The sequence below is a fragment of the Lithobates pipiens genome, unplaced genomic scaffold (genome assembly GCF_037356315.1).
Source record: "Lithobates pipiens isolate NorthernLeopardFrog02 unplaced genomic scaffold, aLitPip1_a1.2 Scaffold_30, whole genome shotgun sequence".
NCBI classification, from domain to species: domain Eukaryota; kingdom Metazoa; phylum Chordata; class Amphibia; order Anura; family Ranidae; genus Lithobates; species Lithobates pipiens.
Window position 1 is genome coordinate 10,547,738 of NW_027507791.1, and position 22,769 is coordinate 10,570,506.

At 43.7% G+C, this 22,769-nt stretch overlaps 1 protein-coding gene across 2 annotated transcripts in view; it reads left to right on the forward strand.

Annotated features, from left to right (window-relative positions):
* The window catches only part of LOC143942405 (cholesterol 24-hydroxylase-like), a 58,921-nt gene that overhangs the window by 15,699 nt on the left and 20,453 nt on the right, over positions 1 to 22,769 (forward strand). The window contains exons 4-10 of one of the 2 annotated variants that reach the window (XM_077463685.1): positions 9,009 to 9,079; positions 11,285 to 11,371; positions 13,659 to 13,797; positions 15,204 to 15,314; positions 16,484 to 16,640; positions 21,162 to 21,224; positions 21,304 to 21,376. In XM_077463685.1, coding sequence (XP_077319811.1) covers positions 9,009 to 9,079; positions 11,285 to 11,371; positions 13,659 to 13,797; positions 15,204 to 15,314; positions 16,484 to 16,640; positions 21,162 to 21,224; positions 21,304 to 21,376 — 701 coding nt within the window. The remainder of the gene's footprint in view (positions 1 to 9,008; positions 9,080 to 11,284; positions 11,372 to 13,658; positions 13,798 to 15,203; positions 15,315 to 16,483; positions 16,641 to 21,161; positions 21,225 to 21,303; positions 21,377 to 22,769) is intronic. The other variant, XM_077463686.1, reaches the window with a different exon arrangement.

Consider the following 22,769-nt stretch of genomic DNA (forward strand, 5'->3'; position numbering starts at 1 on the left):
CATAGTTCCTTTTATCACGGCAAGTCTTCCAGGTCCTGAAGCAGCAAAACAGCCCCAGACCATCACACTACCACCACCATATTTTACGGTTGGTATAATGTTCTTTTTATGAAATGCAGTGTTCCTTCTACGCCAGATATACTTGGACACACACCTTCCAAAGAGTTCCACTTTTGTCTCATCGGTCCACAGAATGTTGTCCCAAAAGTCTTCTTGAGGATCATCAAGATGTGTTGTGGAGAAATTGAGACGAGCTTTGATGTTCTTTTTGCTCAGCAGTGGTTTTCTCCTTGGAACTCTGCCATGCAGGCCATTTTTGCCCAGTCTTTTCCTGATAGTGGAGGCATGAACGCTGACCTTAACTGAGGCAAGTGAGGCCTGCAGTTCCTTGGACGTTGTTGTGGGGTCTTTTGTGACCTCTTGGATGAGTCGTCGCTGCGCTCTTGGGGTAATTTTGGGCGGCCGGCCACTCCTGGGAAGGTTCACCACTGTTCCATGTCTTCGCCATTTGTGGATAATGGCTCTCACTGTGGTTCGCTGGATTCCCAAAGCTTTGGAAATGGCTTTATAACCCTTTCCAGACTGATAGATCTCAATTACTTTCTTTCTCAATTGTTCCTGAATTTCTTTGGGTCTCGGCATGATGTGTAGCTTTTAAGGATCTTCTGGTGGACCTTACTGTGTCAAGCAGCTCCTATTTAAGTGATGCCTTGATTGTGAACAGGTGTGGCAATAATCAGGCCTGGGTGTGGCTAGAGAAATTGAACTCAGGTGTGGACAACCACAGTTATAGTATGTTTTAACAAGGGGGGCAATCACTTTTTCACACAGGGCCATGATGGTTTGGATTTTTTTTTCACCTTTAATAATAAACACCTTCATTTACAAATTGCATTTTGTGTTGTCCTTGACTATTGTTTAAATTGGTTTGATGTTCCGAAACACTTAAGTGTGACAAACATGCAAAGGAACAGGAAATGAGGAAGGGGGCAAACACTTTTTCACACCACTGTATTTGCCCGAAGACAGGCACCATTGTCTACGGCGCATGCATCGTCAATGACGAAGATGCCGCGCGTGTCGGCTGCGCGGAAGTGACGTCATCGCGTCTTCGCCGAATGACAGCGGCGGAGCTGCGAGACCCCACCGAGAAGATGGATGCACCGGACTACAGGGGACAGCGGTGACATCGCTGGCTCCTGTGTCAGGTAAGTGACAAATAATGGGCTACTATGCGATGCATAGTAGTCCATTATGCTTTGCCTTTGCAGGGAATGAAAGAGGAAGTAAACCCATCAGGGTTTACTTCCTCTTTAAGGGGTACATTTTTAACCACTTCAGCCCCGGAAAGGACTTACCCCCTTCCTGACCAGAGCACTTTATGCGATTCGGCACTGCGTCGCTTTAACTGGCATCGTGGCTCCCAAACAAAATTGATGTCCCATAAATAAAGCTTTCTTTTGGTGGTATTTGATCACCCCTGTGGTTTTTATTTTTTGCGCTATAAACAAAAAAAGAGCGACAATTTTGAAAAAAAAAATATTTTTTACTTTTTGCTATAATAAATATCGCCCAAAAATATATGAAAAAAACAATTTTTATTCTCAGTTTAGGCCGATACGTATTCTTCTACATATTTTTGGTAAAAAAATCGTAATAAGCGATTATTGATTGGTTTGCGCAAAAGTTATAGCGTTTACAAAATAGGGGATAGTTTTATGACATTTTTATAAATTTTTTTTTTCTTTAATGCCGGCGATCAGCAATTTTTATCGTGACTGCAACATTATGGCGGACACATCGGAAATTTTTGACCCGTTTTTGGGACCACTGTCATTGATACAGCAATCAGTGCTATACAAATGCACTGATTCCGGTGTAAATGACACTGGCAGTGAAGGGGTTAACCACTAGGTGGCAGTGTGGGGGTTAAGTGTGTCCTAAGGGCGTGTTTCTAACTGTGGGGGGCGTGACTGTGTGTGACACGTCACTGGTCTCTGCTCCGATCACAGGGAGCAGAGGTCAGTGACACTGTCACTAGGCAGAATGGGGAGATGCTTGTTTACATTAGCGTCTCCCCGTTCTTCCTCCCTGTGAGGCGATTGCAGGCACCCCCACGGGACCCGCGGGCCGACTCGCGGAGCTTGCTGCGGGCTAGCACGCACGCCTGCTGGCCGCCTCTTAAAGGGCAATGTATAGGTACTTGATTCTGTCTGGATGAGCCCTTCTGCCGCAGTAAATCGGCGTGAGGCGGTTGGAAAGCGGTTAAAGAAAGGGAGGACCAAAGATGGCCCTAGATTGGACTTTAGAGGCAAAATGGACAAAAGTATGTAAAAATAAACTTTTTATTGATAACAATTATACATAGAGCAGGTATCAAAAGAATTAAAAAACACAAACAATTGACACATTATTAACATGGATATATGGTGTAACAAAATGTTAGCACCATACAGACAACAGTGAGTCCCTGTGCGTCAACACGTTTCGCTGCTTTGTTTCGTCAGGACACCATTCAGGGGTTGTTGGAATGAACAGGTCTCACTATCTATGATCAAACACATCAATCAGACATTGTGTAACAATAACAAATGTAGATAAAAGACATTAGTTGTCATATCCGAGTGACATACAGTTAAAACACATACAACTACCTTGTCAGCATAGAACATCCACAAATGGAAAATTTACACAATGAACGTCAAAAATCACTATATAGATGAGGGAACCTAAAATCACAATACTAGTAACGCATGATGAGCTAAAACAATTAAAATAATAATGCCCATTACTCTCAAAGCCGAGCAATGGTCAATAAATCAAAATAGATGCATGGTTAATAGTGTGGATGGACGACTCTCCCCTGCTGGGTATTTTATTCCTAAAGCGAGCATCAGCAGCTGTCAGAATACCCAAACAGTGCCTGCTTCTGATTGGATGCAGGAGCTGGTTGGTCGACAATGCTCTACCTTGCTTCTTATGGCACAGAAAGTTGGAACCTTGTTTGGATTCCACACAAAACCACTACTTGGAATCTGGAAGATTTACCCCCCTTCATGACCAGGCCGTTTTTTACAATATGGCACTGCGGTATTTTAACTGACAATTGCGCGGACGTGCGGGACTGCGGTATTGCAGCGGACAGTCGGGACACTAACACTTTGGACACTTTAGACACTGGGGGCCAGTGACACTAATACAGTGATCAGTGCTAAAAATATGCAATATCACTGTACTAATGAGACTGACTGGGAAGGGGTTAAACATTGGTGGGCGATCAAAGGGTTAACTGTGTGCCTAACCAGTGTTTTCTCACTGTGGGGGAGGTCCTTTTACTAGGGGAAGGCATTGATCCATGCCTCTACTTTGCAGGAACACAGGATCAATGCCTTCCCTACTGACAGAATGGCGATCTGCCTTGTTTACATAGGCAGACTGCTGTTGTAGCTCGCTGCCTTATGATCGGCGGGTGTCAGCGGACATAGAGTCCGCGGTACCCGCAGTTCAGCTCCTGCTGTTTCTAATCACAATAGGAGCAAGCCGCTGGCAGCAAGCATGCGTGCCCCAGACCCGTAAGTGTCAAATAATGTAGTCGGTACATGATCCGACACAGAACGCCCACCCTGCCTCAGTATATCTTCAGTGGGCAATCAGGAACTGGTTAAAGTATAACTAATTGTATCACTACTCTGCAAGGGTTGCAGATGACTGGGTTCTCCACTTCTGCACAGCCAGGCAACAAGCATTTTCTACACTTTCTCCAGACACAAGGAACAGTCTTTGAGCTTTGTTTTTTTGTTGTTTTATTAGGGGGAATAGAAATTATGAGATGCTCAAAGATGCAAAGCCCAATAAGGACCAGGAACTCTGTCACTTGTAAAGTAGCAAAAAGTGTTATATAGGCTGTATACCAGAGTATCTCCAACCCCACTGTAGACACTGATCCCTATCCTGATACTGCCTGCAGGACAACCAGCCCTCACGGCTGCTCTGAAGATCTCCCAGGGCAAGGGACAGGAAAGAATAAAGTGTAAGTTCACCTTTTACAGAAAATCTTTAAGGTGAACTTGCGCTGGACCCCCTTCCCATTGCACCTGGTCCCGCTAACCTGCAGTCCGAAGATCACCCATTCTGACCAATCGCATTGCCACTTTACCAGTCGGGGATTTGAAATCCTTGCAGCTTTCTCTCCTCTTGGCCTGTGGTGACAGGCCGGGCTAAGCGGGTTCTGATTGGTCGACGCCGCCCATGTGATGCTGCTGACCGATTAGAATGCTCCTATACGTACTTCCTTATGAGGTAAGTTTTTAGGAGCTTAAGCTGTGGGGGATTTCTAAGCCCCGGATAGTGAGGCAGCTTTATGAGGTCTGCTAGCGGGTGATCATCAGTGGGACTGGGGGGGGGGGGGTTGAGGAGGAGATTTTTCTGTAAAGGGGAACTTGCCCTTTAAGCACAACGCTGTCTTCCGGAAAGGCTTGCTACATGTGGAAGTTTCTCCCCTTGTGTATTCCTAGGTGTGCTGATGTACTCGCACTCTCCTCTTTGCTCCCGCTGCTTCTTGGGCAAGATTCCTTTCAAACCGCACTGCTGTCAGGATCTTCCCAAGCCAGACTGAGGCAGGGCCCCCCCAAACCAAGGGCTCCCCTCCAAGTTCACTGACAGTCTCCTCAGCACTCCATCTTCCACCGACTCCCCTGCTGGCATAAGTCATCCATATTTAAGGGCTGGCTCGGCCACCCTGCCAGGCCCACTGCCTGGGGATTGGCCAAGCTCCCCTAAGTATGCAGATCAACTCTCCTGGTCCCCACCCACTAACTTCAAGAAACTTCTTTGAATTTCCAGAACCAGGGGAAGGCACCAGAGACCTGCCGCTGTGAGTCATCCAGTCTGACCTGCAGTAAACCCATGACCCAATTAAGACTCACAAGTTAACTAAGAGTCAAACCATACATTTGCCTGCACTCACACTAGTAGCACACTAGTGGGTGTTGTATACAGTGCCTTAAAGTATTCATCCCCCTTGACATTTTCCACATTTTGTCATGTTACAACCAAAAACGTAAATGTATTTTATTGGGATTTTATGTGATAGACCAACACAAAGTGGCACATCATTGTGAAGTAGAAGGAAAATTATAACTTTTTTACAAATATGTGAAAAGTGTGGGGTGAATTTCTATTCAGCCCTCCTGAGTCAATACTTTGTAGAACCACCTTTCACTGCAATTACAGCTGAAAGTATTTTTGGGGATGTCTCTACCAGCTTTGCACATCTAGAGTGTGACATGTTTGCCCATTTTTTCTTTAGAAAATAGCTCAAGCTCTGTCAGATTGGATGGAGAGCGTCTATGAACAGCAATTTTCAGATTCTCAATTGGATTTAGGTCTGGACTTTTACTGGGCCATTCTAACACATGAATATGCTTTGATATAAACCATTCCATTGTAGCTCTGGCTGTATGTTTAGGGTCGTTGTCCTGCTTGAAGGTGAACCTCCGTCCCAGTCTCAAGTCTTTTGCAGACTTTAAAAAAGTTTTTTTGTATTTGGCTCCATCCATCTTCCCATCAACTCTTACCAGCTTCCCTGTCCCTGCTGAAGAAAAGCATCCCCACAACATGATGCTGCCACCACCATGTTAAACAGTGGGGATGGTGTATTCAGGGTGATGTACCACACATAGCATTTTGCTTTTAGGCCAAAAAGTTAAATTTTGGTCTCATCTGACCAGAGCACCTTCTTCCACATGTTTGCTGTGTCCCCCACATGGCTTTCTTTCAACAATGGCTTTCTTCTCGCCACTCTTCCATAAAGGGCAGATTTGTGGAGAGCACGACTAATAGTTGTCCTGTGGACAGATTCTCCCACCTGAGCTGTGGATCTCTGCAGCTCTCCCGGAGTTACCATGGACCTCTTGGCTGCTTCTCTGATGAATGCTCTCCTTTTGCCTGGCCTGTCATTAGGTTTGCAGTTGTGCCATACTCTTTCCATTTTCGGATGAAGGATTGAACAGTGCCCAGTGAGATGTTCAAAGCATTTTTTATAACTTAACCCTGCTTCCTCTCCACAACTTTATCCCTGACCTGTCAGGTGTGTTCCTTGGCCTTCATGATGCTGTTTGTTCACTAAGGTTTTCTAAAAAAACTCTGAGGGCTTCACAGAACAACTGTATTTATACTGAGACTAAATGACACACAGGTGGATTTTAGTTAGGGGTATCAGCGTAAAGGGGACTGAAAACAAATGCATGCCACACTTTTCAGATATTTATTTGTAAAAAAAAAATTAAAACCATTTATCATTTTCTTTCCACTTCATAATTATGTACCACTTTGTGTTGGTCTATTACATAAAATCCCATTAAGATACATTTACGTTTTTGGTTGTGTAATTACAATGGTTATGGATACTTTTTCAAAGCACTGTAAAGGCATTTTTTTTTTTTTTTTTTGGATAGAGTGGAGAGGGATTAGAACACCTGATAATTTTTTTATTTATTTTTTTCATCCGCTCTACCTGTCCTGTTTACCATTATCAGTGAAAGTGAAATAAAAAAACATATCCCAAATTCTGAGTTGTCTTCAGAAAAGTAAATAGAGGGGAAGTCCTCCAATGGGGACACTTGTTCTGGTGACCTGGAGGTCCCCATGAAATTCCCTTAATTTGCAGGTATTTCCTCTCACTTCCTCTTTTGCTATGGGACATGAAGTGACAAAGATGGCGAAAAAAGAATCTGACGGGTTAGAACCCTCCCTTACCGTAATTTTCCTTTCCTGACACCAAACCATGGCAGCATACTAGTGATAGGCTCCACCTTTCTTCCAAACCCTCAGGACCATTGAATAGCATAAATAAAAGCTTAGTTAGGCCCCACCAGATTCTTCGTAATTAGCTAGATACTGAAACGCACAAGGGAGGGTCCATATGCTGCCATGGATTTGCATCAGGAAAGGAAAATTACGGTAAGTATATGATACAATTTTCCGTTTTCATCACACCACCATGGCAGCATACTAGTGATACATAACAAGTTGACAGGGTGGGTTCTACTTGACAAACACATTTTTTAAACGACCCAGACGTTATGGGTTTTCCATCTCTCAATAGCATATTGCTGCGAGCTCCTCCCTGGAGCCAAATATATGCAACTGCTGTCCTGTTGCTCAACCGCAATATGACTTGATTCTGTGTAGCAAGGCCAAAGTGATAAAAAAAGCTGTTTGAACTTCCAGAACTTTTGAGACTACCCTCCTTGGGTTTGGAATCTCTGCTTGCCTTGACCGACAGCCCCTCGCAGTGCGCTTTTTAGGCTGTCTTGCTGATATGATTCGGAACCATGATCCAGTCCAACAATTCTAATGGTTCATGACATCCTCAAGGGCTTTCCATCACAGCGGACCACGTGACACTGTTAATAACTGTGCCATAACATGGAAATTATGGACATCCACACTGGGCCACTAGGGGCCTTTCATCCCTGTATCAACCATAAGCAAAGCCAGGTAGCGACCTCCGCGAAAATATGCCACTCAATAGGGATATAGGGAGAGAGAGAAAGGCTCCAATAGTGTAGTATTAGGTAAAATCAAAGGTTCAATTTATTAAAATAATGATAGCGCTCTCACATGAATAGAAATATCAAACAGCACATTAGAAAAATGGTGTCCTGGCGACTTCCGCCAGTCTTACGTCACTTCTGGTATTACTTCACGGACGTGCAATGAGTGATACACATATTAGATTACGGTAAGTATAATACAGAGTAGGTAAAACATGATTATTACAACACATCATAGTAAAATTGGTAGCATAATATACACTGTAGCACATGATTAATAATAGTAACATCAGCAGTACACCCAACATGTATAAACATAATAAATATTATATAAGATAAAATTTATGACTCGGATAATTGATACCCATGGTATGCACATGGTTGCTGTGACATGACATCAAATAATGTATGCTTGACGCGTTTCGTGGAAGTTTGTCCATTGATCAGGAGCAGCTAACTAGGAATACCTATAACAAATTAAAAAATTTAAAATTGGTAATTAATGGTAATTAATTCCCACATGAAGAGAGGGAGAAGAGATTCTGGTCCTAACACTCTTACCTATGGGTATAATGTAGAATTGTAATAGAGCATATATGATGACATTGATGATGATAGGAGGCACCAGGGAACAAGTGTATCCTCCCTCCGGGAGCTGAGGCGGGAACCAAATGGCAGCAAGACGGGCAACCCAAGGAACCGTAGGTGAGAAAGAGCACTGTAGTATAAAATGACCCAAGAGGTAGCTGTAATACATAATATTATATAATGGTGAATGATAGGGTATTATACTAGGAACTACAAGATGGAGGATAAGGTAGTAGAAAATAGTGTATGAGTTAGTATAAGGCCATGGTGGAAACACCATGGTGTAAAGGGAGTAAAGAAGTGCAAGGAAATAAGAAGAGTAATAACCCACCAAAAACACCTGTGCCAAAAGTCAATAACAGTGAAATACAGTAATTGTAAGGAAAAATGTGTGGAAAATAATGTAAAAGTGCTGCAGTGAACAAGGTATAAGGTCCAGGGATGCATGGAGATTGAACTTCCGCCAACAAGCCAGCGAGGTCCAACGTCACGCTAAATCATACTGTGAGAGAGGGAAAGGAAGCAACCACATAAAGGCAGCTAGCTCCTACATATAGGTGCCTACTGCCTCCGTCAAAGTGCACACAGATGGTCAGGTGACACATCAGCACGCAGCGTCAAATTGACGTCAGCCGCACAGGCGTGTAGGGCGTGCCGCCGACACGCAGCAAGTGCAAGCCCCCAGTCCCGCAATCAATCAGGATCGAAGGAGTGGGGGACAGCCTCGTCGCAACTCCTGGGAGTGAATGAGATCCACCCCCCGAGTGCTGACCTCTCAAAAAATACGAGAAAAACTGAATATTCCAGTATTGCAAGTAACATAAAAAAATAAACATAAAAATCTGTTTTTTATATATCATTCAGGAAGTTCTGTTGTCACCCACATTCACAAAGGACTTGGTCTACAAGAACGCTTTCAATCTCTTTGGTGTAAGGCAAGTACTGGATTTACAATCTATAAAGTTCCTCTAATCCTTTCCTAATAGACAGTTTTCTTCTCTTTGTTGAAAGGCTTGTACTTCTCTATTCATTATTTCTCTTCCAATATCTGCACAGCTAATAATAAACCCAAAACTAAAAATGTTATATATTGCAGCTAGAGCTGCACGATTAATCGTTAAGAATCGTTATCGAAATTTTTTTACATTTTTTTCCCCCTTGCGATCTTGACAAAGTATTTCCCGTTTCTTTCTATGCAGAGAATTCTCTCTGCTCTGCTGAAGCCGCAGCCCTCAAAAGAAAGGGAAAAAAACAACCGGGCAGTCTGCCATGAATCACAACATTCTTTAGCAGTGGAACTTAAAGTGGTTGTAAACCCTTACAACACAATCTAGGCTTACCTGTAGGTCCAAGAAATATCTCCTAAATCTATACGGTTTAGGAGATATTTGCCCGAAGACAGGCACCGCTGTCTACAGTGCATGCGTCGTAGACAGCGGTGCGCAGGCGCACTGAGCGCGGCATCGTCAATGACGAAGATGCCACGCGTGTCGGCTCCTGTGCGCATGCGCGGGAGTGACGTCATCGCGGCTTCACCGAATGACAGCGGCGGAGCTGCGAGACCCCACCGAGAAGTGTCAGGTAAGTGACACATAATGGACTACTATGCGATGCATAGTAGTCCATTATGCTTTGCCTTTGCAGGGAATGAAAGAGGAAGTAAACCCATCAGGGTTTACTTCTTCTTTAAGTATAAACATTTAAAGATTTGTCCTTTAGGCCCCTTTCACACTGGGGCTTAGGCGCCCGTCGGCGGTAAAGCGCCGCCATTTTTAGTGCTCAACTACACTGCAGAGTGCATGAGCATCATGGGAAATGTAGTTCCAAAACATCTGGGGTGCCAAGGTTCGCCGTCACTGCTCTAGGGTGTCTGAAAAAAAAAAAAAAAAAAAAAAAAAAAATATATATATATATATATATATATATATATATATATATATATATATATATATATATATATAAAATGTTTGGGGGTTATAGGTAATTTTCTAGCAAAACAAAAATATTTTAACCTGTAAACACCAAGTGTAAAAACTCCAAAAAACTTTTGTTGAGAAAAAAACTTTCCCCTATGGGTGATCTCTGTATATTGCACAGATTTTAACAAACTTCATTGCAGATTTCTACCATTTCGTATTATGAAAAAATAGCTGTTAGTGTCTCTGTGCGAAGGGAATGTGAATGGAATGATTTTATATTTATCAATCAGCTGCTTCACTTGTTGCAGAGTTCTAATAACGAAAGTGGCAGGGTCTGTATCCCTTTAGCCCCCGTACATGCGGTCGGACATTCTGACAACAAAATCCGTCAGATTTTGTCCGACGGATGTTGTCCATATGCATACACACGGTCGGACAAAGTTGTCAGAAAATCCGATCGTTTGTAACGTGATGATGTTATTTCATTACGACGGGACTACGTTCAGGCTAGTAGCCAACAGCTTTGGTCTAGGAATTTGACCTGAGCATGCGTGGCACTTTGTCTGATCGGAATTCTCTACAAATGATCGGACAAAGTCCGATCGGATCATGCCCAGCTCTAAAACTTTATCGGTCGGATATTCCGACGGAAATAGTCCGATGTAGCTCATACATGGTCGGATTATCCGACAACATGGTCCGATTGGACATTTTCCGTCGGAATGTCCAACCGCATGTACAAGGGCTAAGATGTGATTTCCCTTTGGGAGTGTCTCACCAAAAAATTTCTTTTTTTTTTTCATAGCAGGGGATTCCCAAAATCTGACTTGTATCTTAATGCAGACTTCTGGGGAAATCAGCGAACCAATCGTACAAGCAGGAAATTACATTTGTGGGGGGGGTGTTCCATACACCATCTGTGTACAAAATGTATCCAGGTTTCCATATTGCACTTTACAGAAAATTACAGCGGCTTAGATTGAAAACAAAAAGTGATTTTTAATAACAATTACAATTTAAATTCTTTTTTTTATTATTTGCTATTCCCCCCCCCCCCCAAAAGAGGAGTTACCCTTTAAGAACTGACATTGAGGTGGGAAGGGGGGAGTTGTGGGATGCTGGCAGGGAAGCAGTGGAAATCCCCCCTGTGTATGGCTAGCTTAACACAACCAGTGCCTAAGTAATTCAGCCGCAATTGTTTTACTGATACATGTCTTGCAGGTTTTTGGGGAACGGCCTGGTGACAGATCGTGATTATGAGCATTGGCACAAGCAGAGGAGGCTGATGGATCCCGCCTTTAGCAGGACGTAAGATAAAGCTGAATTGTGGGATAGAATTTCCGTATGTCCTTTGTCTATCCTGCATGAGAAAACAACTGCACTTTGCTTCTGTGAAGGAGCTTCCTGTAATAAAGACCACTCACTGCTGCTTTCTCTCCTTGTGCAGTGTGACTGGCCTTGTCTCCACCCCTCCTGTAGTTTTCTGCAGGCAGCCTGCAGTGGGTGGAGCCCTACACAAGCTACACTATATTATCAAAAGTATTGGGACGCCTGCTTTAAACACACATGAACTTTAATGGAATCCCAGTCTTAGTCCGTAGGGTTCAATATTGAGTTGGCCCACCCTTTGCAGCTATAACAGCTTCAACTCTTCTGGGAAGGCTGTCCACAAGGTTTAGGAGTGTGTCTATGGGAATGTTTGACCATTCTTCCAGAAGCACATTTGTGAGGTCAGGCACTGATGTTGGACCAGAAGGCCTGGCTCACAGTCTCCACTCTAATTCATCCCAAAGGTGTTCTATCGGGTTAAGGTCGGGACATGAAGGGGCCACCTCCAAACTGTTTCCACAAACTTGGGAGTATAAAATTGTCCAAAATGTCTTGGTTTGTTAACTCAAAAAAAGAAACCTGATTCTGGTCCTTTAAAGCAAATTAAACAGCACAGTGCTTGTGCTGTGTAATCTGCCTCCTCTAAACTGTAAAAAAAAAAAACTCCCCTCTCTAAACTGACCACGATCACCAGTGCTACTCAGTCCTGATCACCGTGGTCAAAGTGCGCCCCGCCATCGTACGCTCTATTAGAGGCTGGCATACAACACTGTGTAAATCCTTTCTAAAAATTAGCATTCTAAATAGCTATTTAGAGCTATCTTCAGGCCGGTCACGTTACTCACAGCCTCTTTACAGCTCTGAGACATTGCTTCTGTGGGAGGAGACGAATGGCCACGCGATCTTTCCGGCTGACGCCAGAGGGACGTCAGTAGCCGTGTATCAGAGCTGAAATTCATGTTAGCAGTCCCTGGGATTCAAAGTTGTGAGGTTAGTGGTCTGTGAGGCCCGAAAGCTCGGCGATCGAGAATTTTTGGATCACATGACAGCCAATCACGGTGGTCATGTGATCTTAAGCCCTGCCTACTGGCCTCCTATACCTCTTAAAGGGCCGAGAGGCGCCAGCGTGAAGAGGTTAAGAGAAGTGAAAACCAATGAATAAAAAAGGGGGCATCAGGCTGGAGAGGGAAAAAAAACTAGATGATGCTGGACGTCCTCCAGCTTTGAAATGGGCAGGCTGTGTCTGACTAGCAACAGCATGTATTGCACATTGTGAGAAGCTCATAATGTGCAGTTAAATCAAACTAAGAATTTTCAGTAGAGGCGCCTGTACTCCTGTGTAGAAAGGAAGGTATAGCTGGAGTTCACCTTTACCTTCATATTTTTAGTCTCTAAAATCTGTATTATAGAAGCAGGAAAAACAATGCGGGATATATATATATATATATATATATATATATATATATATATATATATATAATATTTATTTTAATTTTATAATATATATAAAAAAAATATTAAAATGTTTTTTTTTTTTTATTTGCATCAATGTTTGCCTATCAAAAAATAGCTTGTTCTGTGCAAATGGAACAAAATATATTTTTCTCTGACATTCAAGCGTGTGAATACAGAACATACAGCATTGTTTCCACTAGATGGCGTTGAGGAGCATACTTATTTTTATGGTAGTTTGCGCCATCTAGTGACCATGCTGTGTTATAAGTATAGGAAGTAAGTATGCTCCTCATTACCATCTAGTGCAGCCTCTCTCAACCTTTTCAACATGGAGGAACCCTTGAAATAGTTCTCTGGTCTCAGGGAACCCCTGCTAAAAATTAGAAATCTACAGCTCATGAAACATTGATGGTCAGTGGGAAGAATGGTCCTTACACTTGTGGTCATTGGAAAGAATTACCTTCTTAAAAGATAGCTAAAAAGATCAATGGTGTCAGTGGGAACTTATCTGAGAGGTAGAAATTGCCAATGCTGAAGGAACCCCTAACAACCTCTGGAGGAACCCTAGGGTTCCATGGAACCCTGGTTGAGAATCGCTGATCTAGTGGCTATAATACAGTATTTTCAGCTTTCACGTATTTGAATTACAAAGAATATAGCCTGGAAACGTCTGATTATGCCCTTTTCGCACAGTTTTGATGAACAAACAGCTATGCAGAATGCACCTCTCTCTTTCATAGTATATATTTCACTACAGTCTACAGCTACAAGTCTATCATTGCTGGAAACATGTGTCTTCTTTTTTTTGCAGGTATCTGATGGGAATGATGGGGACTTTCAATGAAAAAGCAGAGGAGCTGATGGAGCAATTGGCAGAGAAAGCAGATGGGAAAGCAGAGTTTTCAATGCATGAGATGATGAGTAAAGTAACACTGGATGTCATTGCAAAGGTATCTGAAAAATATTAAAAAGTTGTCCGGAATGCTAAGGGGTTAAAGTTGTAAACCCTGGACTGTCATGCTCATCCTGACTCCTTACATAAAAATCTGCTGATCTGGAATGAGCAAGTAGCTAGTAACTAAAAAAAAAAAGTAAACTGACATTCTTTGTGTTTGTCTCTATGGTGAAGTCCCACAACCAGCTCCTCAGAGAGATCACTCCAGGTCCTCAGCCCTGACACCGCTGAGACCCCAAGGACAGCTAAACAGGCTACATCAGTGGGGCAGCAGCCCCTCTCTTCTCTCCTCCAACCCCAAGGCTTGGCAATCCCCTGAAAAAAGAATCTCTGCAAAGCTCCAGACAATTTATCACCCCCACAGCCACCTTCTGGGCACTCTTATCCAGGGATTGTCCAGGCCATGATAAATATTCAGGCTGAATAAATGAGTTTCTGTATGATATTACAGAGTGGTACTGTGCATACAAATTAGACAGAAAAGTGCAGCATCCTAGAAATTTGATTTAAATTAAAGAAAGAGGGACTTTGGACTTTTTAGGCACAGTAACACAAAAGTTTTATACAAAAATATTTATTAAAGAGACATATCTAAAAAAATATACAAGTCCTTTAAAATCCCACAATTGATATATATATACATATACTCAATATTACAGCTACTGTACAAAACCATATAACTACAGGGAGACTTTGATGATGCAATATCATCATTCCATAATGTAACAAGAATCCGAGAGTATGGTTGAAGAACAGAAAAACGGTAAAGTAATGGTGTTCAAAAATCAAGTTGGCTCAACATGTTGCACGTGCAAACACGCTTCTTCGGGAGCATAAAATATTGTGGCTATCAGGAATGGAGGAAATAGTATAATTAATAAAGTACAAAATGTTATTCTAATATTGAGTATATGTATGTATATCAATTGTTTGATTTTAAAGGAATTGTATATATATTTTTTATATATGCCTCTTTAATAAATATTTTTATATAAATCTTTTGTGTTACTGTGCCTAAAAAGTCCAAAGTCCCTTTTTCTTTCATTTCAAACAAATATTCAGGCTGGTCATTTTAATCTCCCTCACTATGTTTTGGAAGCTTCTTCCAGAGGCAGGGGGAAGCAATCAAACTCCCAGCCTGGGAAACCCTGAACAAGCCAGACCAATCACTGCTCCCTTGATTACAGAAGAAATCCAAAATATTTATGGTGCTACACTTGTCAAGTGGGTTAATTATGCCATATTGCTGATTTATATTCTGGTGTAATCTGTATTATGGAGAAATTCCCAGATAACTAAACAATATCATTGAGATAAAATATATTTTAGTGCATTTTTCAAGATTTCCATTAGAAGGGACCAGATGTCACCAGATCCAATGATGCAGTGTGGTATTTTCAGGTCGCCTTTGGAATGGAACTGAACTCTCTGCATGATGACCAGACCCCCTTCCCTCGAGCAATTTCCATGGTCATGAGAGGTGTGGGTGAGACCCGGAATCCTTTGATAAAGGTTGGTGGGTTTTTGTTGTTCTGGTTGAAATTGTGGCCTGTGCTATTAAAAAAAAATAAAGCTGCACTTTGGCCAAAGCTGGAAGAAGTAATAGGTTCACTTTACTATATGAAACAAAAGCAGCGTGTACTTACCTTTTACTCTTCCTGCATGATAATGGGGACAGCATGTGTACAGACCGGAGAGACCAGTACAGGGATGGTGGGAACGCCTCATAATAGGCACAGCAGGTCTGCAGACCATGGAGCTAAGAGCAGGGATGGCGGGAGCCCCTTATAATCGGCACAGCAGGTGTGCAGACCATGACACTCAGCCCAGGGTTGGTGGGAACTCCTCATAATGGGCACAGCAGGTCTGCAGACCATGAAGCTAAGAGCAGGGATGGTGGGAGCCCCTCATAATGGGCAGAGCAGGTATGCAGACCAGGGAGCTCAGAGCGGGGATGGTGGGAACCCCTAATAATGGGCACAGCAGGTGTGCAGCCCTGGAAGCTCAGTGTAGGGATGGTGAGAACTCATCTTAATGGGCACCGCAGGTGTGCAAACCTCACAGTGCAGGGATGGTGAGAGCTTATAATAATGGACACAGTAGGTGTGCAAACCTGGAAGCTCAGTGCAGGGATGGTGGGAACTCCTCATAATGGGCACAGCAAGTGTGAAAACCATGATGCTCAACTCATGGATGGTGGGACCCCTCATAATGGGCACAGCAGGTTTGATAACCTGGGAGCTCAGTGCAGAGATGGTGATAAAGCGGGAGATAATACAGCATCAATATCATGAATATCCATCCATCCTATTTTAAATTCAGCCATTTTGGTTCCGGCCTCAGTGAGACCTCTCATTATGGGCACAGCAGGTATGCAAACCTGAGGGCTCAGTGCAGGGGTGGGGGGCACCTTACAATGGGCACAGCAGGTGTGCAAACCTGGGATCTTAGTGTAGTGACGGTGGGACCCCTCATAATGGGCACAGCAGGTGTGCAAACTCAGGAGCACAGCGCAGGGATGGTGAGACCCCTCATAATGGGCACATCAGACGGGCAGACCATGGAGCTCAGCACAGAGATCTCACCAATGGTGTTCATGAGAGAATATACATTTTAAACAGGATGTTTAACTCTTCAGTATCTACCAAATATCAGTAAATGTTTTATTATTTTCCAAACAGTACAGCCCAGGAAAACGAGGTTTTATCAGAGACGTCCAGGACAGTGTTCGGCTCCTCCGCCAGACAGGCAAGGAATGCATAGAGAAGAGACAGAAGGCCATAGAGGATGGGGAGGAGATACCCGCAGACATATTATCACAGATCCTCAAAAGCGCATGTAAGTGCAATGTTTGCAAAAGATCATTTACTTTGCCAACAAAATAAGAAACAGATATGAGATTTGGAATGTTGTTTTTTTTTACTGTAACACATTGTAGATGTGCAAAATGTACCTTCATTAGATAGATTTTCTCTGCAGGACTTTTGTTTTTGGCCACTAGATGTCCACAGCCTAATGGCCAGCATCGTTGAGCTTGTTTCCTCAGCCCAGACTGTCTTGGATCTGCCCCCAGCACGTGACTGGACAGTGAAAGTCTAAGCAATACCGTGATGAGCTCATCTCTCTGTCACTCTGCTCACTCATGATGAGTTTAGCTTCACATCAGAAGTTCCCCCATTATATCAGAGAACCCCCTATACGTGAGAAATCCTCCATGACATCAGAATCCCCCTTTAAATCAGAATCTCCCTCGCATCTGAATCCCTCTTTATGGCAGTGTCCTCCTTCCATCATAGTCCCCCTTTACAGCAGTCAACAAAAGAAATTGGTGCAAGGGGGAAGCCAAAGTGTCTCTGGGATGCTGTAAATGCCAATAGCTAATGAAATCAAGTAAATGTCCATAAAATCCATCAGCTGTACACCTTGTGGCTTATTAGGAGGGGGTTTCATCTAAAAAGACCGAATTGTTGCCAACATCCCAAAATGTAGATTCTACAAGGAAAGAGTACCCCCCAGGGACATGGGACTTTTGAGGCAACTTGATAAAGAGATCAATATATATATATATATATATATATATATATATATATATATATATATATATATATATATATATATACATATATATATACATATATATATACATCACCAATTAGGACAAAAAACTGAAATAAATAACAATACAGTTGATATAGTTGAGAACTGTTGGTCTCCTTTGTGCTTCGCCCGACGAGTTTCAGGATTTCAGTATTAATCCCTTCATCAGGTACCGATCCAACTGTACAAGTTTTACACATCGGTGTACATTACATCTGTATATGTACATATGCATTAAAATATTTCAGTATCCGGTTGATTGGTGAGTGATCCCCCCCCCCTTTTCCGTCTCCAACGATGCTCATTCCCTGTCCATGGTTTTATATATTCAGACCTCTATTATATTTTATTATAGATTGTCATTTGTTTAATTTCTCCTGAAAGAAATTTCCCTGATGAAGGGATCAATACTGAAATCCTGAAACGTGTCAGTGAACCACAAAGGATACCAACAATTCTCAACCATATCAACTGTATTGTTTTTTCTTTCAATTTTATGTCCTAATTGGTGATGTGTGCACCTATTAGTTTTTAATATTACCTCAATAAATTTTGTTAATTTTTATATATATATCTTGATCTCTTAATCCAGTTGCCTCAAAAGTCCCATGTTCCTGGGGGGTACTCATTCCTTGTAGAATCTACACTTTGTGGCAGCTCTGTGAGCAAGTAAGAAGTGACTTGAAGTAAGCTAGGGAGAAAACACACGCGCCAATCTTAGTGTAGTGTTTTGTAATTTAATAAATAAATCTATCCAGAAATTTACTCAGAAAGGTGAATTATAAAAGGACATGTTTAACTGCAGGGTTTCCCCATTCATGGAGTGGTGTGTACTGCGGCTGTAGGCTCCGGGGGGGCGCCATTGGATTCTGGTGCCTCCTGGGGCTGTGGAACGCAAGGGCGACAGATGCTGACGTCACTTCCCGGATGTGGGGTGTTACCAAGGCGTTGCGTTTGCAGAGCATTGGCTCCTCCTTCAGGCCTAAGCAGCGCCATCTTTGATGTGGGATTTTATACAGAGGATGCAGGACAATGCCCGGTTCTAATGTCTGGCAGCGGCCCTTGAGTATACAACTTACACAATTCCATTTCACAATCATATATAGAAACAAATACTAAAATAACCATATGTATATACTAAACTATTGTCAATGAAAACAATGAATAGAAATCAAAAACTACAGCTACATACAAAAAATGATGTGCAGACCCACTGCCAGCTTTCACCATGGAAGCCACCAATCTTACAAAGTGGGCAAAAGAGGCTGGTATTATTACTAAACAAGAATTGTCTTTCTTCAACAGATTTCTATTCCACACCCTATTTTTACCACAAAAATACACAAAAACTCAGATAATCCACCTGGTAGACCAATAGTGGCAGCAATGGAAAGCATCGCCAATCCTTTCTCACAATACATTGACCAGTTCCTTCAGCTGCTTGCACAAAGCCTTCCTTCATATATAAAGGATGGAGTACACCTCCTGGAACAACTTAAGTATTATACATGGGAATCCACTTACATGTGGGCTTCATTGAACATCAGCTCCTTATATACGTCCATCTCCCACTCAATAGGTCTCCAAGCCATCACACAATTCCTAATGGATAACCCAACGCTCAATCCCTGACAGGCACAATTCATAGTGGAGGCAACTGAGTTTTGCTTGACGCACAACTAATTACAATTTGACTCACCTTTGTGAGTAAATTTATGGATGAATTTACACTCAGATTGGCGTGTGTTTTCTCCCCTTTACAGCAGTCTCCACCTTCCATCAGAGCCTCCCTTTACAGCAGTTTCCTTCTTCCATTAGAGCACCACTTTACATCAGAATCCCCCCCTTGAAATATTCACCACAGCACAGCTGTGCCAGCATGGCAAAGGTGGGGAGTGGAGCAAGTCTCTACAGAGACAAAGCGGTGCTGGGTGGTGGAAGAGCAATGCTGGAAGGAGGCAGAGCGGTACTGAATGGTGGCAGAGCAGTTTACATCAGAGTCCCCCCTTGAAATATTCACCTCCGCACAGCTGTGCCAATGCAGCAGAAGTGGGGGGTGGAGCAAGGCTGTACAGAGGCAAAGCAGTGCTGGAAGGAGGCGGAATAGTGCTGGACAGTGGCTGAGCTGAGCTGCTGGAAGGGGGCAGAGCAGTGCTGAAAGGAGGCATATCAATGCTGTTGGATGGTGGTAGAGCAGTGCTGGATAGTGGAAGAGCATGTTCTGGATGATGGCAGAGCAATGCTGGATGGTGGTAGAGCAGTGCTGGATGGTGGTGGAGCAGTGGTGGAAGAAGGCATGGCAGTGCTGGAAGAAGACAGAGCGGTGCTGGAAGAAGGCAGAGTGGTGCAGGATGGTGGCAGAGCAGTACTGGAAGGTGGCAGAGTAGTGCTGGATGGTGGAAGAGCAGTGCTGGACGGTGGAAAAGCAATGCTGGAAGGAGGCAGAGCAGTGCTGGATGGTGACAGAGCAGTGCTGGATGGAGGCAGAGCAGTTCTGGAAGGCGGTAGAGCAGTGCTGGAAGGTGGAAGAGCAGTGCTGGACGGTGGCAGAGCAGTGCTGGACGGTGGCAGAGCAGTGCTGGACGGTGGCAGAGCAGTGCTGGACGGTGGCAGAGCAGTGCTGGACGGTGGCAGAGCAGTGCTGGAAAGAGGCACAGCAGTGCGGGACGGAGGCAGAGCAGTGCTGGATGGTGGCAGAGCAGTGCTGGATGGTGGCAGAGCAGTGCTGGATGGTGGAAGAGCAATGCTGGACAGTGGAAGAGCAGTGCTGGACAGTGGAAGAGCAGTGCTGGACGGTGGAAGAGCAGTGCTGGATGGTGGCAGAGCAGTGCTGGATGGTGGCAGAGCAGTGCTGGATGGTGGCAGAGCAGTTCTGGAAAGTGGTAGAGCAGTGCTGGAAAGAGGCAGAGCAATGCTTAATGGTGGCAAAGCAGTGCTGAACAGAAGCAGACTTCTTAAGTAATCCTCTTAATGCTGGGGGTAGCTCTGGATGCAGCCCACCCTAGCTTAACATAATCCATTTCCATGGTGTGGGTGAGCTGGCCCGCCTGCACCTTGCGAATGCATGAATACTATTTTATGGGATAAACTGTATCAGGGCCCGGCCTGTGCACTTTTGCTGGGCCATTTATTTATTTTATTTATTTTCTCCCACGTTATGTCTCTCTTTCATGTGTGTTTTCTCACTGGATGGAGGGTGTGAGTTCTCGGGCTTCCGCTTGCCCTGACATCTAGGGGGAGCATCTGTGGCCCTTAGGTTTCTTCCTCGCCGGCCCCTGGGGGGTCTCTGTTCAGGAGAGCCCCTCAACCAAGTATACGATGGTCGGCTTTGGCTGACCTAGAAGAACGAGGTCTGCCAGGCCTTCTAGCTAGGCAGACCATGGAAACCCTTTGTCCCTGCCAGGAGCCTTGCACCCCAGGGGGATCGGGGAGAGGTCCTATGCCTTTGGGCAGTAGACTACTGCACACCCTTAAGTGCACTTTTTAGTGTGCATTTCAAATGCACATTTTTTGTTCACTTAATGATTTTTCCATTCCAGGTTTTTGCACCACCGCGGACTTAAGGAAAAAAAAAAAACCTGTATCCTGTATGGAAGCAATGTGAGAAGTAGCTTTTTATCTTGAAATACAATTATAATATGAATGGGTCTCAACCCTATGCATATGCCAAACCCTAATAAGCCACTGAATAGCATAACATTATGACAGCATGTATGAGATCCATGATGCCCACATAACATCACATGTTTTTTGTCCTCGCAGCTCTGGAGAAAACATGTGATATGGAAATGTTGTTGGATAATTTTATCACCTTCTTCATTGCTGGTAAGTAAAAGCTTGATCTTACAAATAACACTCCATTAGCACGTCTTCTGCTGTAGTTATTGTTTTTATTAATTTCTAGGACAAGAGACGACAGCCAACCAGCTATCATTTGCAGTGATGGAACTGGCACGAAACCCAGAGATATTAGAGAAGTAAGTCACTGAGAAGCCTTAAGAAGGTGCAAACAAGGTGGCAGTACAGAGCCTTGTGTACCCCATAACATCCTTTAAAATGTTCTTGCTTTTAGATTTGTCGCTCTTAGGAGGGAAATTTTGTCCACTTCTGCCTTGTTTTTTTTTTGCTTATATATTATATCACATGTAGAGAAAAATTAGGTACCGATCACTGGCTGGGTTCATTCAAAAAAGCAAGTGGCTGGTAAATATGACTTATTTCTCAGCCCCTTCCCCACTCTCCATCCTGAAAGCAGCAGCAGCAGCTGGCAGGGGAGCAGGCAAGCCTGCAGGGTGGGGACAACCAGGGAAAAAAGGATGGTGCACAGAGAGGGAGGTTGCTGCAGCAGCTGAAACTGGCAAGAAGGGTATGTGGAGAAACTGGCTTTTAGCTGCTGCAGGGAGACACACAGGGTTTGCTTTCTCTAATTGCCCTCTCTTGCTCGTACCTGATTCCTCCGCTTCCTAGGCCCCTCTGATGTCCTGGGTGCTCCCCCCCTTATCAGCGGCCCTGTTAGTTTGTGGTACGTGGTGTGCTGTTGCACAAGTAGCAGGCATTGGAGAAGTGTGTTTTTACAATGGAAGTGATCATGGTACAGTGGAGAATAGCACCAGCCCAGTGGTGGTCAGTGGAGAATAGCACCAGCCCAGTGGTGGTCAGTGGAGAATAGCACCAGACCAGTGGTGGTCAGTGGAGAATAGCACCAACCCAGTGGTGGTCAGTGGAGAATAGCACCAACCCAGTGGTGGTCAGTGGAGAAGTATACTGTATGTACCAGTACACTGACAAAGAAGTGGCTGTGGATGCAGTATATTTAGATTTTGCCAAAGCGTTTAATACAGTTCCCCACACATGACTCATGTGTAAGGTAAAGTTTACAGGATTGGAAAAATTTGTTTGCAAATGGATAGAAAACTGGGCAAAATACAGAATTTAGAGAATAGTGGTTAATGATTCTGACTCTGAATGGTCCAAGGTTATTAGTGGTGTACCCCAAAAATACCATTTCAGTGTTTGCAGATGACACCAAGCTATGCAGTAGAATAACGTCCTTACAGGATGTCTCCAATTTACAAAATTTTATTTATTCTCTGGAGAAGAAGAGATTAAGGGGGACAGGGCAGTTGCAAGGATTTTTGACACCCTAGGCGAAACCTAATTTTGCCACCCCCCCCTTGGCCCTGCCCATGTATACCCCACCTTTTTAATGAAGCACCCATCATATGCAGCCTCATCAGCGCCCATCAAATACAGCCTACCAGCACCCATCAATGCAGCCTATAAGTGCCTATCAATGAATGTTTGCTTGCTTCCATTCATTTGCGAGTTGGGACACAGACACAGTTCTCCGCCGCCGCTGAGCCTCTGACC